Source organism: Eubalaena glacialis, chromosome 17 (genome assembly GCF_028564815.1).
Source record: "Eubalaena glacialis isolate mEubGla1 chromosome 17, mEubGla1.1.hap2.+ XY, whole genome shotgun sequence".
In the NCBI taxonomy this organism is placed as follows: domain Eukaryota; kingdom Metazoa; phylum Chordata; class Mammalia; order Artiodactyla; family Balaenidae; genus Eubalaena; species Eubalaena glacialis.
This window is the reverse complement of record NC_083732.1, coordinates 55643922-55661826: the sequence shown is the minus strand read 5'-3', so window position 1 is coordinate 55661826 and position 17905 is coordinate 55643922. Positions and strand designations below refer to the sequence as shown.

At 33.5% G+C, this 17905-nt stretch overlaps 1 protein-coding gene across 23 annotated transcripts in view; it reads right to left on the bottom strand.

Annotated features, from left to right (window-relative positions):
* The window catches only part of RIMS2 (regulating synaptic membrane exocytosis 2), a 596440-nt gene that overhangs the window by 449868 nt on the left and 128667 nt on the right, over positions 1-17905 (bottom strand). For 7 of the 23 annotated variants that reach the window (XM_061171493.1, XM_061171504.1, XM_061171500.1 and 4 more), the window contains exons 2-3: positions 16898-16930; positions 16407-16493 (exon numbers count right to left, since the gene is read on the bottom strand). The exons of the other annotated variants lie outside the window; for them this stretch is intronic. In XM_061171493.1, coding sequence (XP_061027476.1) covers positions 16407-16493; positions 16898-16930 — 120 coding nt within the window. The remainder of the gene's footprint in view (positions 1-16406; positions 16494-16897; positions 16931-17905) is intronic. 23 annotated transcript variants of the gene reach the window in all.

The following is a 17905-nucleotide window of genomic DNA, read 5'->3' as shown; positions in this document are numbered from 1 at the left end:
TGAGCAAGCCTCATCCCTGAGGCCCAGGTGGACAAAGCCTGTTCAAAGATGGAAGATAGAACACATACAACAGAACACCCCACCCCTATCACAAGCCTAGGATCAAGAAATAAGCACCAGTAGTCTACCTCTGGGGAATGGGCAAGAACATGGGGAGAGACCCCCTCCCTCTGTGACATAAGTGGATAGGAATGGCTGAAGGGGTAGCAAAACATTAAAAACTAACAAACAAAAACAAAAAAAAACTTACAGTACTCCTGCATCCACCCCAAGCAAAAAGCAACAGTAGCCCACCGTTAGAGGAATTTGAAGATAGTAGTGCACTAAAGATAATGATGGCAACAACAAAATCCAAACCTGTCTGAACCCCTGACTTGATTGGTGATTTAATCCCCAATACTGACAGTCTGACAGAAAAGGCATGCCAACTTTAAGGCATAAATACAACTCAAAAGCGTGAGACTCAGGGAAAAATCACAAGGAATAAACAACCCGTTGTCAAGAGATAAAATAATCACTACAAGTAGATTCAGAGATGACAAAGATGATGAGATTATCAGACACAGACTTTAAAATGATTAAAATTATTAAGGTAAAAGATATAGAGAAAAAAGGTGGACAACAGACATGAACAAATAGCGTACTGAAGCAGAAAGATGGAAACTGTGAGAGTCAAATGGAAATACTGGAAATAAAAAATATGTCCTCAGAGATGAAGAATTCCTTTGATGGTCTCATGAGTAGGCTTGAAAGAACTAAGGAAAAGAACAGTAAACTTGAGAATAAGTCAATAAGAATTATCCACGTTAAAACAGAAAAAAGAAAAAAAAGTGTAGGAAAAAAAGAACATCCAAGGGACTTCCCTGGTGTTCCAGTGGTTAAGACTCCATGCTTCCATTGCAGGGGGCATGGGTTCGATCCCTAGTCAGGGATCTGATCCTGCATGCTGTGTGCTGTGGCCAAAAAGAAAAAAAAAAAAAAAAAGAGAGAGCATCCAAGAGCTAAAATGATCTAACATGTAAAACTGGAGTCCCAGAAGATGAAGAAAGAGAAAACAGAACAGAGGAAATATTTGAAGGGATAAAGGCCATGAATTTTTCAAAACTAATGAAAGGCAGCAAATCACAGACACGTGAACTTCAGAGAATCCTTTGTAGAACAAATACCACATACATACACACACACACACACACACACTTACTTTTACACACATCATAGTCAAATTGCTAAAAACCAAACATAAAGAGAAAACTATAAAAGCAGCCAGAGAAAATAACATATTATGTACAAAGAACCAATGATAAGAATTACAGAAGATTATTCTTCAGAAACCATGCAAGTTAGAAGACTTTGGAATGACATCTTTATAAAGCACTGACATGAAGAAGAAAAAAAAAAACCTGTCACCCCAAGATCCTATATGCAGTGAAATTATGCTTAAAAAAATAAAGACAAAATAAAGGCTTTTTCAGGCAAAGAAATGTTAAAAGAAGACCTTAACTGCAAGGAATTTGAAGTAAGTTCTTCAGGCAGGAGTATGATACTCCTTGGAAGTATCGTATGGAAAACCAGACCTAGACATAGAAATAAATGCTTATGTCAAAAAGAAAAAAGTCTCAAATGAGTTTCAAAAAAAGAAAAAGGAAAGTTAAACCCAAAGAAAGTAGAAGAAAGGAAATTTTAAAAGATTAGAGAAGAAATCAATGAAACCAAAAACTGATTCTTTTTAAAATAGAAACAACAAAATTGATAAACCTCCAGCCAGAATGATCAAGGAAGAGAGAGAGAGAAAGAAAGAGAGAAGATGCAAATTACCTACAACAATGATAGAGGGAACATCACTACAGACTCCACAGTTAAACAAAATTAAATGTAAAAGATTATAAGAGAATACTACAAACAACTCTATGCCCAAAATTCTACAACTTACATGAGAAATAGACCATCTTCTTGAAAGACAGAAATAAGTACACCTCACTCAAGAAGAACTAGATAACCTGACAAGTCCTAAAGCTATTAAAGAAATTTAACTCATAGTTTAAAAACCTTTCAAAAATAAAACTCCAGTTCTCCATGGCTTTATTGATGAATCCTGCAAAATATTTAAGGAAGAAACAATACCAATTCTACATAATCCCTTCCAGAAAATAAAAGTGAAAGAAACATTTCTTAACTAATTTCCTAAGGCCAACATTACTCTGATACCAAAACCATACAAAAGTATAATAAGAAAAGAAAATTATAGACCAATATTCCTCATGAGAAGGTACAAAAATCCTCAACCCAACATTAGCAAGCCAAATCCAGAAATATGTTAAAGAATAATACATCACAATTAGGTGATGTTTATCCTGGGAATGCAAGGTTGGTTCCACATTCTAAATTCAAGCAATATAATTTACCACATTAACAGATTAAGGGGAAAGAAACATATGATTATGTCAAAATATGCTGAGAAAGCAGCTGAATCAGCAAACTAGGAACAGACAGAGACTTCCTTAATGCAGTAACAGTATCCACAAAAGATTCTACAGCTAACATGATACTGTATTTGAAAAATTGAGTGCTTTCCCCCTGAAATCAGGAACAAAGCAAGGTGTCCTCTCTCACTACTCCTAACCAACACTGGACTGGAAATCCTAGCTAATGCATCAAAGCCAGAAAAACAATAAAAATTAAAGCCATAGAGATTGGAAAGGAAAATTTTTAAACTGCACAGATGGCATAATTGTCTATGTATAAAATCCCAAAGAAACTATAAAAAAAATCTCCTATAATAAATAAATGAGTTTAGCAAGGTCACAAGATACAAGCTCAATATTAAAAAAAATTGTATTTTTATATACTAGCAATAGACAGCTGGAAATCAAAATTTTAAAAAGTAGTCTGCAATGGCATCAAAAAAAATAAAAGAAAAGACTAAGGTATAAATCTAACAAAATATGTGCAGGCTATCTTTGGTAAGAACTATAAAACACTAATAAAAAGAATCAAAAGAGAGATCTAATTAATAGGAGAAATATACTGTATTCATCAATGAGAAGTCTCAATATTGTTAAGATATCAATTCTCTACAAATTGATCTATTGATTCAATGTCATCTCAGTCACAATCTCGGCAAGAATTTTTTAAACAAATTGACAAGCTAAATCTAAAATTTGTATGGAAAAGCAAAACTCTCAGAATAGGCAGAATATTTTGAAAAAAAAAAAGATTGAAGGACTCACATTACCTGATTTTAAGACTTACTAGAAAAGCTACAGAAGTAATCAAATATTGGCAAAGCATAAACACGCATACAATAGAACAGAACAGAGTCCAGAATAGTCCAACACTTAAATGGTCATTACTTTTTTAAAAAGATGCCAAGGTAATTCAATGATAAAGAATATCCCTTTAAAGCAACAGAAAATTCATGTGTAAAACAAGTAACTGGAAATCCATGTGTAAAAAAATGAACCTCAACTCATACCTCACGCCTATACAAAAATTAACTAAATGTATTACAGAGTAAACAATAGATTACAGAACTAAATCAAATGACTAAAACTATAAAACTTCCAGATGAAAACATTGACAAAAAGTGAGGCCTTGGGTTAAACAAAGACTACTTAGCTAGATTAGGCAAGCATACCTTCAATAGAATCTAAAAAGCATGAATCAGAAAGCAACCAATGGCAATATATAAATGAATGAGCATAGCTGTGTTCCAATAAAATATTATTTATGGACACTGAAAACAGGCAGTGGGCCAGATTTGGCCTATGGGTCACAGATTGCCCACTTTTATATGATATGATTTCATTTATATAGCATTCTGAAAGAGGCAAAATTATTAGGACAGAAATCAGATCAATGTTTGCTAGGGGCTGGAGTAGAGCAAGGGGATTAACTACAAATGGACACAAGGGACGTTTGGGGGTGAAGGAAATAGTCTGTCTTGATTATGGTGGTAGATATTTAACTGTGTATGTTTTCCAGAATTCAGTGAAGTGTGTGTCTTAAAGGTGAATTTTACTGCAAATAAACTATACCTCAAATAAGCCTGACTTTTAAAAAAGTTAGTTTCAAAGTGCTAACCTAAAGTCAGTAGGTAAATTAAAAATAGATCTATGTAAGTCCTTTTACCTACTTAACCACAAAAGCAGACTTCCTTTTTCACACCTAATATTAGTAAATTCAAATAGCTGTGCCAGTTTTCTCAATTTTTTTCTATAACTTCAGATAACATACTGTTTTTCCCTGATGATCTCCCACCAGGTTTAACTGAATCTTTGTTAACACAAAATAAGCACCACTACAGGAAACTCAAGCTCATAAACATGTACCAGAGCAAGCATGATTTTAAGTGGACCACTGAATGAACTCTGCATCAGAGCTTCTCCCAACCATTTAGAAGAACTATCTTTCTATGTGTGAGGTATATTATACATCTCTACTGTATACCTGTGTACACACTTATGATCTCTGGCATATCTTTCAGCACATGGCTGAACCCCACTGGGAAACAGAGAAAGAAGAAGAAAATTAGAGCAATGTTTTGTTTTAGTTCTAGAGGCACTGGAGTACTAGGCAAGTTACCAAGTCACACTGGAACAAAAAGCAGAAATCTAGTTAAGTCAATTGTTCTACATTATAGTGCCTCAAGGGAAGTAGAAACCCCATTTCACACACAGGGAGAAGGCCAATCACATTAGCAGAAAAATTAGTAATTATGTATCCCAAAGTGCTAGATTAGAGCTATTTAAAACCCTTTTACATAACTACTGTAGTAATCCCAGAGACTACAGCATTATTAGGGCTGTAGGATGGGATCAATCTTCCCAGGTGTAGGGAGCAAAGAGAGAGAGAGAAGCCAAAATTCAGATAGGACTAGACTACAACAGTTTGAGGCGATAAGAGAGGACTTCTAGAGAGATTTTGTGTATTCAACCTTCCAGTCCTATAAAATGAGAAACTACCATATGTAGAAGTGGTGGTGTACAGGAGGATTCAGGAGCTAAATTATATTCCTTGCCAAAAGGAGCATTTCTTCCCTTCCCATTTATAAATAGGCCAAATTCTATCTCTGCTTCCTCACCCCAGTCACTCTTCAACCAATCTAATCTAATTTCCAGTCTATTTCTTAATTCTCACAAAGTTTACCAAGGATCTCCCTGTATCTAAAACTAATGGACAAATTTTTTTAGTCTCCATCTTACTGAGTTCTCAACAATACTTGAAATTATGTTCACATGCCCACTGGGCTTTCATTACGCTCTCCTGGTTTTCTTCCTGTATCTGCCTTTCATTTTCTTTCTCCTTTGAAGGTCAAGACTCAGGCCCCTCTTCTCTTTTCATTCTATGTCTTCTTAGGCAATCTTACCCACATCTAAAACTGAAATTTCCGCCTATATATAAATTACTTATAAATGTAAATCCTCAGCTCAAACTTCTCCTCTGAGCTTCAATATTCAATTGCCTACTTGACATCTCTATTTGGAAGTCTCGATGCCAGTTGAAATTCAGTGCGTATCAAAGCGAACTCCTAATTTTCCTATTAAACTAAATTCCCTTCCAGCGCACAATTTCAGTGAATTGTGCCACCATTTAATAATGCAGGCCTGAAATCTAGAATTATTCTAGAAATATCTCACTCCTTCAAGTGCATAATTAATCTAAGTCCTTTCAATTTTACTTCCTAAATGTGTCTTGAATCCTTCCGCTTGTCTCTGAATCCACTGTCAATACCACAGGCCTTGTTACCATCAATGCCCACCTAGCCTCCTGGCTAGGCTACTCACAACCACACTTCTCCCCTTCTGCGTACTACAGAAAAATTATCTTGTCATCTCACTGCTTAAAATACACTAATGGCTTCTGATTGCTTTTAAGAAGAAAAGTCTTCTTATGAAGACATACAAAGCCTTGAATGTTCTCGCACACATTCACCCCTTCAACCTCATTTTTTGCACTGCTTCTTTCCCGTCTTTCTGCTAAAGCCACTCATCCTTTAGACTCACTATGGTGCATCCATTATAGGGCATTTGTATTTTATAAATGCTCTCGCCTCCTCCTAGGATAGATTACAATGCACATCTTTTTTTAAAATTTTCTTTCTTTCTCTTTTTTTAAACCGTTAGGTATCCAAAATAGAGTTGATCATGAGCTTGGTTGCACTGATCCATGCTTGGCTCCCATTTTAATTAACTATTTTCCCTTCCCCAATGTGACTTCCCTTCCCTCAGGAACCAGTCTTTTCATTTTTATATTAAAATCTAAAAAGAATAAACAATAGCTAATGCATATGGTGCTTATTGTGTATCAGGTAGATAGGTACTATTATAAATATTCTACTATTATTCTATTCTACAAAGAAGCTATTTTTACCTACAGTCACACTGCTAGTAAGTAAAGCCAGATCCAAATTCAGTGTTGCTGCAGAATCCAAGCTCCAACAACTATAAGTTTATACATTTTAATGGCTGTATAATGTTCCCTATTTACACTTTATTCATCCTTTATTTTTTAAAAGTTGCACTTTATTCTGAAAAAGAATAGATTTATATATATAACTGAATCACTGTGCTGTATACCTGAAACTAACACAATATTGTAAATCAACTATACTTCAATTAAAAAGAAGAATTAGTAAATAAATAAGTTGGCCCTTTATAATTCATTACTGTATATTTCCAATAAATTGTAATATTTCTGTAATGAGATATTTATAAACACATATATGTTTTTCTCTGAGATATGTATACAGAAATATAATAGACATACTCAAGTTCACTAAATATTTCTGAACTTCCCTCCAAATGGCTTAACCCAGTTAGCACACCTGCAAGCAGGGTATGAAGGCTCCAGTTTTCTCTTATCCTTGCCTATACATGATATTATTCAATTTTTAAAATTTTGCAGCTTGGGTAGATATGAACTGATGTTTTATTTTTTTAAGTTCACGTTTTTCTGACTCCTAATGAAGTTCAGCCAGTTGAACTGCCCTACCTATGAACTACCAATTCATGCCGTCCTTTACCAAAACTCTATTGGTTTTCCTGGCGGAGCGGGGGCGGGATGGGGGGGTTATGGGGTTGTTTATTTGTTTTTGCTGATTTGCAGAAGAACCCTGTAAAGCCTATATGTTAGTTCTTTATAAGCTGAGCATAGCAAATGTCCTAGTCCGACAAATGACGGCTAATTCTGTTCTTTGTTAAGCATAATTCTTTAATTTTGATGCATTCTAATACATCAGTTTCTCCCTGCATGGTTCGTGGTTTTGGTGGCTGGCTATAATAAAAATCCTTACTTACCCCTGAGTCAGTCACAAAAAATTCTACAGTTTCTTCTAATAGCTTTATAATTTTGCCTCTCACATTTAGGCTTTTAATCGATCTAAAGTTTATTTTTATATGTGATGTGATGCAAGAACTTAATTTCAATCTTTTCCGTATAGAGACTCTATTTTCCCAGCACCATTAAATAGACCATCCTTTCTTCCACTGATTTGTGATAGCAATCTATCATATACTTAGTTCTCACATGTGCAAATGTCTATTTATGGACTCTGCATTCTATTTCATTGGGTTTTTTGTTTGTTCCACTCCAAAACAACATTGTCAGAACCAAACTCCAAATACAATGAAAGGTCTAAACAATCTTAAATATATAAGCTTATATATTTAAGTTTATAAATATAAATATAAAGGTAAATACATAAGTTTCCAGTGATGTAAATCAGAGGTAAGCAAACTTTTTCTGCAAAGGGCCAGATAGTAGATATTATAAGCCTTGTGGACCATAGGGTCTCCGTCACAGCTACTCAATTTTGCCAAAGGGATGTGAGAGTAGCCATAGATAAACAAATAAATGAGCTTGACTGTGTTCCAATAAAAGTTTATTTACGAAAACAGGCAGCAGGCAGGATTTGACCCACAGGCCATATTTTGCAGATCTCTGATACAGATAAAAGAGTCAAAGATGTACTCACATTTAATTTAAAACTTTTATGACAAATAAATATTTAAAAGACATATACAATAATATATCAATTTAGATATATTGCTTTTTCCACTTTCTTATTTCAAAAAGCTGTTTTATCCAAATTTTTCATGTCTATTTTCTCCATCCTCACCAAAGCAACTCATTGAACTGTTTTCCAAAGTAAAATTTCTTCACTTCTGAGTTCTTTAAGAAAACAGAAATTTTTCAATCTGTTAGCTCCTAGTAATCCTGCTGTGCCTGGTAATTTTATGCCCAGCCACATAGGTTTTTGTTGCTGTTGTTGTTTTCCCATTCATCTTATAAGTGTGCTTTCATGATTTCCATAACACTGACTTTCATCAGATGATGAGTTTGAAGTTGTGCTTTCTACAAGTTCATGGCATGCAGTTATAAAATGTGATCATTAAATGTAGTCACACACATTATAGAGTGCTTTTCAAACTGCACGGTGCAACCCAATACAAGGACATAAAATCAATTTAGCAGGCCAAGACTCATGATTTTTAACGAAATAGAATAGATCATAGCATTGGAAAGAGTGCAAGTAAGATTTCATATAAATCTTGTTTCTATTACACACATATATGTATATTTCTATGTAGGTATGTGTATACTGGGTTATAGTGCAAAATATATTTCTTTTTATGGATGGAAGTTTTTTAAAAATGTATGAAAGCCACTGCTTTCCTAATCTGCTGACAGAACGGACTAATGTCCTTTTATTAAAAAAAAGAATAAACATATGTCATATAGATGGCCATCCCAGTCACGTAGCAGGTCTCTCCTCTGAACTTCTTAATAGCTGCCTAAGTGACTATTACAACTCTACTGTTTTTGTAAAATACAAATCTGATCATATCATCCTGTTCCTCTGCCTGGAATGCCTTTTCTCCCTTTCTTGGCCAGATGCAGAGGCACCAAAACATCAAACAGTAGGGCATGCTCAAGAAACGGTATCTATAGCATTATCAAATAAATAAACAGGAAACTAGAGACATAGACACCCTGACATAGTAACTAGATTTAACATTTGAAAATATTTTTAAATAGCTGAAGTACTTCACTTTCACAAATAACTACAAAATTTTCCAAAGTGATAAGAAAAAATAATGGCATCAGAATGTATATCACAGCATTATTCATAGCCAAAAACTGGAAACAACCGCAATGTACAGAAATAGTAAAACATAAATGAATTGTAGTATATTCAGATACTAGAGTACGATACAATCATGAGAATGAATGAAATACAACTATATGCAATCATATGAATGGATCTCACAAACACGTTAAGCAAAGTAATATAGACACAATATACCATATGATTCTATTTGTATGAAGTCTAAATATAAGTAGGCAAAAATAATATGTGGTGCTAGAAAAAATTCAAGATAAAAGCCACCCCCTGGGGTAGTAGACAGTCCTCCCTGGAAGGGAGCATAAGGAAGAGATCCTGGAGGGTTGGTAATGTTCTGCTTCTTGTTTTCAGTGATGATTTCTAGATATATTCACTGTCTGAAAATTCAATGAGCTGTATATTTTCAAATTGTGCACTTTTCACTACATATGTTATGTTTTAATAAAAACTTTACTTGGCAGTAAACACTTTGGTAATTTTATCAATTTTTCTAAATGCATTTTCTGAACAAGCAATCTATCATCATAATTTTTCTTTATTTATTGATCCCTTTTTTGAGCCAAAAGGAATTTAAGGTGGTTCTAAGATACATGACAAATGCAGTCAATTTTAGACCACTCAGGTTGAAGACTATCTATGTTGGACCTGGAAACATATTTATGTGCAGGAACTGCCTTCACTATTTCACAAGTCCATATCAACTGCTTTGACCAGTCAAGCGCCAATAAGAAGTACGTAGCTTACAAGAAAACATCTTTGTCCATATCACCCTCAAGCTTCAGAAAAAGTAGAAAAAAAAACAAGTGGAATCTTTTAAGTAAAATTAAATTAACAATATTCTCAATGACCCTTCAATTTCCATTGCCATTAGCTTTCAAAACAATAAAATCAACTTTGGGGGAGATCTATCAGCTTTCCCTTATAAGTTAGTAATAGGCTGCCCAGGCATTTAGTATTTCACTTCTGACCCTAGAGTCAGCTCTATTGCAAGTTAACATGATTAAGCACAGCAAAGGAATCATGTGATACACTTAGTCTTATCATCAACAGGTACAAGCAGGATTTCCAAAACATCCTTCTAAGGAACACTCTATGACCTGAAAACTACAGATTTAGTCTTCTGGAAGAGATAGGACAGAAAAACTACCTCAGGGTTATGATGGAAAAGACTGTTAATAAGTCATGTTAACAATTAGCACTTCAACAAAAGCCTCAAAATGTTGATCTTTGGACTCATGTTTCACAACTAAAAAGACACAAACAATTTTGCATGGACTGTTGGAAATCTGCTCCATCAGGAGACCTTAAATAAAAGAACCTTAAGAATCCCCAGAAACAAATGGTCTTTGGAGAGAAAGAGCTAACCAACGACTCTTGGATCAAACAGATGACAAACCAAAGTAGACAGCTGCCATCCAAGAACAGAAGAATGATTTTCTGATATCTCGCTCCTCCCTTTAAAAATTATTTTGTTTACTCTTTATCTTATTTATTATTATACTTTGTAATCTCTAAAGTTCAACTAAAGGTTTCTCAGTATGCTTTCATATATTTTCACTGTTAACCCATTTTTAATCTCCTTTCACTGCCACCTAAGAGAATACAAAAAAATCTCCCTGTAATCCCACTGACAAAATTGAATTGGTATTCCTTGAAACACTACATACCGCAAATTTCCTTCCTTTGAGAGGATACTTCTGTATTTGAATTTTCTTCATATTATTAACCTTACCCTTCAGTATTGTAAAAATTAGATCTTGATCTCATTACTTACAGCAGTTTCAGAAGAACCAACAGTACCAAGAATGGGGACTAATACTGGAGTTATCTTTGTTACTACAGCATTCTTTTGGCGCATCTTTATCTTTTGGCATCCTGAAATATCCATCTCATTGCAATAAATAAGAATCAAATGTAAACTAACTGTACTAGATGTTACTAGTGCTCACTATATAGAGTTGCCTCTCTTCGTGAGGACATGGAGTTTCTAGACTTCCTTGCAGTTAGTTAAGAGCCTTGTGACAAATTTTGGGCAATGAGCTATGAGTAAAAGTGACCTATGTCACTTCCTGTCTTACACAATTAAGAATAAATGTGTGTAAGTCTTTCATCATATAAATTTCCCTATAAGTATTGCCTCAGCTTCATCTCCCAAATATTAATATGCTGTATTTTCATTTATTTCTGTTCAAAATATATATGAATTTCCTTTTTTTTTCCTTTGACCCATGGATTATATAATAGTTTCAAATATTTGGGGAGTTTTAAGATATCTTTCTGTTATTAATAACTAATATAATTTTGGTCATAGCACATAGTTTTATGGTTGAATTCTTTTAAATTTATTGAGACGTTTTATGGCTCATAGAATATGTTCTATTTTGTAAAATTTCTGTGTGTACTTTAAAAGAATGAGTATTCTGCTGCTGTTGAGTAGAAATGTTCTAAAAAATTCATTCCATTCAGTTGGTTGATAGTATTGTTCAGGTCTTCTGTATACTTACTGATTTTTCTGTCTACTTGTTCTATCAATTATTGAGAGATAGATTTTGTAATCACTGACAATAATTTAAAATGTCTCTATTTCTTCAAAAAAAAAAAAAAAGAAAAGAATAAATGTGAGTTTTCCATTCTCTCTCTCTTCCTCTGATGCAGCAATCCTGGTAGCTATATGTTCTAATTGGCTTGCCAACAAGATGGAAGCAGCCTAGATCCCTAAACTGACACTTGGAAGAGAAGCATTCTATAATCCTATAAATAAGTCTTAGTCTTTTTATGGGCTAGTGCCCCTGGGCTGTGACTGTCACAAGTGCTTCTCAGCTTCTTTTCCTGTTTTCGAGAGACAGGAAGGTTAGGGGGACAATAATTGGGTATTTCTCTACTCTCATGTTGGTTAGGCTCTGGCAAAGTAGTTTCCTTTGAGAATGAAAATCTCTGGGAGTATGTCAAAATGGTTACTTTTCCCATCTCCCTGGTGAACGTATGAGGAAATTTTTCACTGATCTTTACCTTGAGAACTTGGTAGAGTTCATGGAGGTAAAACTCACAAAACTGGGGTGGGGGATCCCCTAAAGGTGGATTTCCAAGAATTTTTAACTCTTAAGTTAGTCCACACTCAGCCTTCAGTATTTCATCAATTTCCTACCAGCTCCTAGCTCCGGTGGTTTCTGCTCCCAGGAAGCTGTGATTCTCTTTATTCACCTCTTCTTTCAGTTGTCAGGGCACTGATTTGTCCTGTGTCCTCAATTTTCTGGGATCTAAGAAGAGTTGTTGATTTTCAGTTTGTTCAGTTTGTTCAGCATTTTTCTCGTTGTAAGGATGGGAGTGACAGCTTCCAAACTCTTTATATGTCAAAGAGGAAACCAGAAGTCTCCACAATATTGTTTTTAATTACTTATCAGCATGTTTTCCCTCTTGAATATGAAATATTTGAGAGCAGGAACCATAGTACTTTTATCTCTGGATGCCTAGTACCGTGCACAGTGTGAGAATTTTCAGGGCTAAGTCTTGGACCTTCTTATCTGCTCTTCATCACATCTCTCTCTCTACGTCATCTTGTCTCCTCTTCTAGTTTTATGCATCATACTGACAACTCTGAAAGTTATATCTGTAGCGAATCCATATCTCTCCTTCAAAGCTGGTTAACTTATTAGCATATTAAACTTTAAAAATTTAAAACTTCAGTTTTAGTTTCTACTTCTAACCTGTTCATCCTTTCCCCTCTTGATCATAGTTAATGGTATCACCACCCAATGAGTTCTTCCAATCAGAAATCTGGCAGTCCTCTTTGGTTCTTTCATCTTCCTTACTAACTTCTTCTAAATCTACTCCACTAATAAATCATGTCATTTCAACCTCCAAATATATCCCCAATCCACTTCCCTCCATCTTCAGTATCATCAACCTGATCCAAGTCATCATAATCTCTAGCCAAGTCCTTGACAAAAGCCTCCTCATTACTCTCTCAACCTCCATCCTCACTCACTCTACTCATAGAACAGCCAGATTGATTTATATATATAAATTAAATTATGTGCCTCCCATGTTTAAAACTTTTCAGTATCTTCCCTTTATACTGACGTTCAGATCCAAACTCCTTCTCACTCTCTAGAGAAACAGTGCCCTGTCTGAGTCCTACCTCCAGAACCTCACTTCCTGTCGCACTCCCTCTTGTCCACTATATTACAGCCACACTAGTCTTCTTTGTGTCTCTCAAATCCTTTGCTGCCTAAAAACTTTCACCTATGATTTCCCTATGCTTAAAACACTCTTCCCCTTAGCATCTTTTTCCTATTAAAATACCTCATTATCAAAGAGGATTACTATATTAGTGGCCATCTCATTCCAATATTTCAAATTTTAGATTTTCCTATTATTTCAAAAGTACATTTATTATTTAACATGTCACAACATGAATAAAACTGTTATTACATGAAAATTCAAAATCAGACTAATCCAATTGATTAGTTTAATTAATCTGTATTAAAAAACTTACCTTTGATGTTATGCTACATATTGGCAACACCAAGTTAAAATAACAGTTGCATTAAATAGCATTTATCATTTTTTCCTAGTATGTCCATTTTAATTATCCAAAAACTCATTTACACCTTAATATAACCTATATTATATTATCTTTACAGACAATCTTCCCTCATTTTAATATTAATGTGAAAAAATAGTGAAAGAAAGAAAAGAATTTAAAATTATTTAATTTGTATATTAAGCAATTTCTGCAAAGATTGAATGAACTGACAATTGAAAATCGGCTCAATCCATTTTCTATGCCTCAGTACTTATGGAAAGTCAAAATTGGACACATTGTTCTACTTATACCTATATTTTCACATGAATTACCACATCAAAATTACATTACATTCAAAGTTCAAAATTACATTCCTGTTACATTAAAAAAAAACTATGAAATAAACAAATTCCAAAAATACAGACCTCAAAGAACCTACATTATTAAAGCTTTGAAAATCACAACATGGGATTTATAGAAATTCATTAAAATGAAATAACTGTTCAGGAAATATTAGATTTTTAAATACTATCTGATAGAATATTCACTTAGTTATTCTACTGTGAAAACGTTCATACAGAATATGAAAAGCATGAGTCCTACTTTTTAACATTTATAAATTAAAATGAATACCTAGAATTCAACTCTCCAAGATAATTTAATAGGTGAGTGAATAGAAAGTAAGCAGATAGGATGTTCTCTTTCTCAAATGGTAGTCAAAGAAAGAAACAAATGAGGTGATTCAGAAATAAGAAGTCCTAGACTCTGATCAAAGAGAAGATGAATTAAAGGAGAAGATTCAGAAGTACCCCGATCTGTGGATCAGAAAGATAAAAGGAAAGCTCCTAGAAAATTATATATCAGAAATCTTCAGCACAATAAGATTGTAAGATGAAGAAAGTAGCTATTAAGAGAACTTATTAGTTCTGATTTTTTTAATTGTATAAATCACAGAACAAGAAGAATGAATTAGTTGTCCAAGAAACATTAATGGAAATAATAGTTATTAATATGGAATTAATTTTTTAAATATCGGAAAGTACTAGTCTTTTCTCCTACAATCTTCCTAGCCAAAAGTCAAAGCAAACTGTATTATATTTATTATTGAAATAAAGCTATTTCTTTTCAAATTTGCCTTGATCTTTGTTTATCCCAATCAAATGTCATTTTGTTTCAATAATTAGCGATCACTTTTTAAAGTTACTAACAAAACATCTATTTTATTTAATGTCCACTGTAATCTACTAAATAACGTAACAATCTTGATTATGTTATAAAACATACAAACAAGATACATAACTGACATCATTTAAAATTGAGACAAAGTTGCATCTAATTATATTTTGCTATTGATTTTACTACCTTATTATGTTTCAGTGCCTTAGAGAAAAATCAGCAAAACAATGACATTGTGTGCAATTTTAATACAATTTTTGCTGATTAGAGAAAGATTATTGAATTTATTTCTATTCCTTGGGACACAGTATTCTTACATCATAAAAGGGTAAAACATGTAAAATCAGTTGTGAAGACGCATTTATTGAGTTCCTACCATGGATCAGTCACTCTGCTAGATGTCAAGGATAGAATGTAGACAAGACAAATACGGGTCTTGACTTCAACTGGCTTAAATACAGCAACAATTCCAACTGTAGAACTACATTATCAGCTATTAGGAGAAGCATATCACACCACAGTTTTACTTCAGTTGAAAATGAAACACTGACCAAATTTAAAATAAAATGCATACAAGTAACATAAAATGGATGAGGGATTACCCTCAATAATAACAAAACAAAAAGACACTATCTTCTAGTTTTCATTAATGGCAAAATGTGAATGTTTTTCTGAATGCTTCATCTTAAGGCTCCTGGTAGTTATTCTTGTTCTCTCCTTGAGCTCATGTCACTTTTCAATCTATCCATGCCTACAACCAAACCGTCTTCTCCATAGACATAATTCCTACTTTTATGAAGTGCAGAGGCGGACTGGTAAGAGCATTTCTGAGTAAGACGGCAGTTATCATGGGGAGTGTGGAATTTAAATCTATGCAATCTTTCTCACATTCTCAAAGAAACTTCCACTTTACAACATAAATAATATTTCCTGCACAAAGTTAAAAAGATACAAGTATGAACAACTTCTTAAAGAGTGTATTTTAATCTACTAATAACTGAAATAAATGGAATTGACATTTTTTAATGTTTCAGACCAATGTGATAATAAATTGCTGGATTTCCCAAATTATGTTTCATAACCTAATGAAATGTTCAGTGAAAACAGGATTTAATAGTCACATAAATTTAGTTAATATTGTATGTTCTAATACCTTGGAGCATATTTAGACACTCAGAAGTATAACAACAAAGAAACCTTCTTAACCTTTTTTAAAAGAACCCTCCCAAAACTACTTGAATTGGGGGGTAAATACCTCTTAATGTCTTCTGGAATTATTTTTGAAAGAAATATACTTTGGAATATACTGCATTATTGGAGAAAGATATTTTACTGGATAAATACAGTTTATATAATTTATACTAAATTTGGGGGGAGAATTACCTCTTCGTTCTTACTACCCTATAAATTATCCTTGTTTTCTTTCAATATTTCCATGGGATATGAAGTATCAAAGGTGAAAATATCAAACTCATAACCTAACAATTTTCATTTCTGGGGAATGTTAGGGCAGTATACATACTCTTCAGTATGTTATGCTATTAGAGATAATATTTAGTCTGTACAGATCAGCTTACTTACGTCTGGGGCTCCTTTTCATTTTGTTGTTTTTGCTGGGGCTGGAGAATGTTATTTACCAGTTCAGTGATCCCACTAAAGGGAAACCACCTGTTTAAATAAGCAAATAATGTGACTGAATAACCAAATGAATAAAACAATTGTAGGTCAAATGTTTTCTTATCCATACTAATAAAAATACACAGGCACAAAAGCTACAGCCAACGGAAATATGAGCTCCAATTATCATCCAGGCAGTCAGAATATAGGGAAATTAAGTTTGAATACTTAACCAGTCCACAAGCAGGCAGCAAAAAACTACATCTAGTCAGTATGTAGATGAAGTAAGAAGCTGCAGGCAGCTCTCTTACAAGCCAGAGAGTCAAAAAGCAGAAGACACACTAGCTGCAGCCTATCCAGTATTAGTGTAAGCTAATACCATCCAAGGTGCAGAAAGCAGAATGTGGCAAAGGTACAGAAGTCAAGCCTATTGAACTCTTAATACATTTACTTACTGTGTCAGTTGTGGTTTGTGCTCTTCTTTAACCCTAAAAAGATAAGTATGCACAACTGAGTGCACTGTACTAGGAAGAAATTTCTATCTACAGATCTGTGTTCATATAGAAATGAAAAATGAGGTTTGTTACACAGAAAAGCTGAATGTTTTGCTATAAATTGGAATTATACATTTGAATTAATTTGACACAAAAAGGAAAAGTTGAATTATTTGTTCTTAATAGAGGGCTGATATTAAAATTCTACTCCTGTCCTAATGATTCCATGATTTGGTCCTCAAGTTTTCTGCATATTTGTATTAATATTGATATTGAAGCATTTAAAATAATTATTTTAAAGTATTATATTAAACACAGTTACATTTGGCCTACAGAAGATAAACAGATTTCCTCTTTATTTTTAAAATTTCTTCCTTAATATAAATTGAAGTAAAGGCATAAATATTTTAAATAAAATGTAGGGTTTTATAAATGTATTTTAAAAGCCTTACAAATGGATTCATTTACTTCACAAAGGAGCAGATAAAGGAATTGGGGGATTATGCATCCAATACGTAAAAATGGCTACTAAATAATTATGTATATTAAATTTAAAATATTCATAAGCTAAAGTAAATTATTCATATAACTATAACAGACTAAAAATGCATTTAACCTATAATCAACTCGGTGCTTCACTGAAATAGCACTGGATATCTAAAAGGTAGAGAAAGATAAAACACAAGGATAGTGATGCATCTGAAATGTGGCTTCCCACACTTTGCCTGGGACTGGTCCTGAGAGATAAACCTATGACTCAGTGATCAGTTGATTAGCTTTTACTTTCCCAAAGAAAGACTAAGAATTGGTAACTAAAATGGGTCATCAAAATCTAGGACTTTCATTAGGAAATTATATTAACATTGTAAATTAAATTCTCTTTAGATTAAATTGAGTTTTTCAGTGTTTTCTTATTTTAAATGATATAAGCAATAAGTGAAAAGGTATACCCTTATACATTTTTGTGGC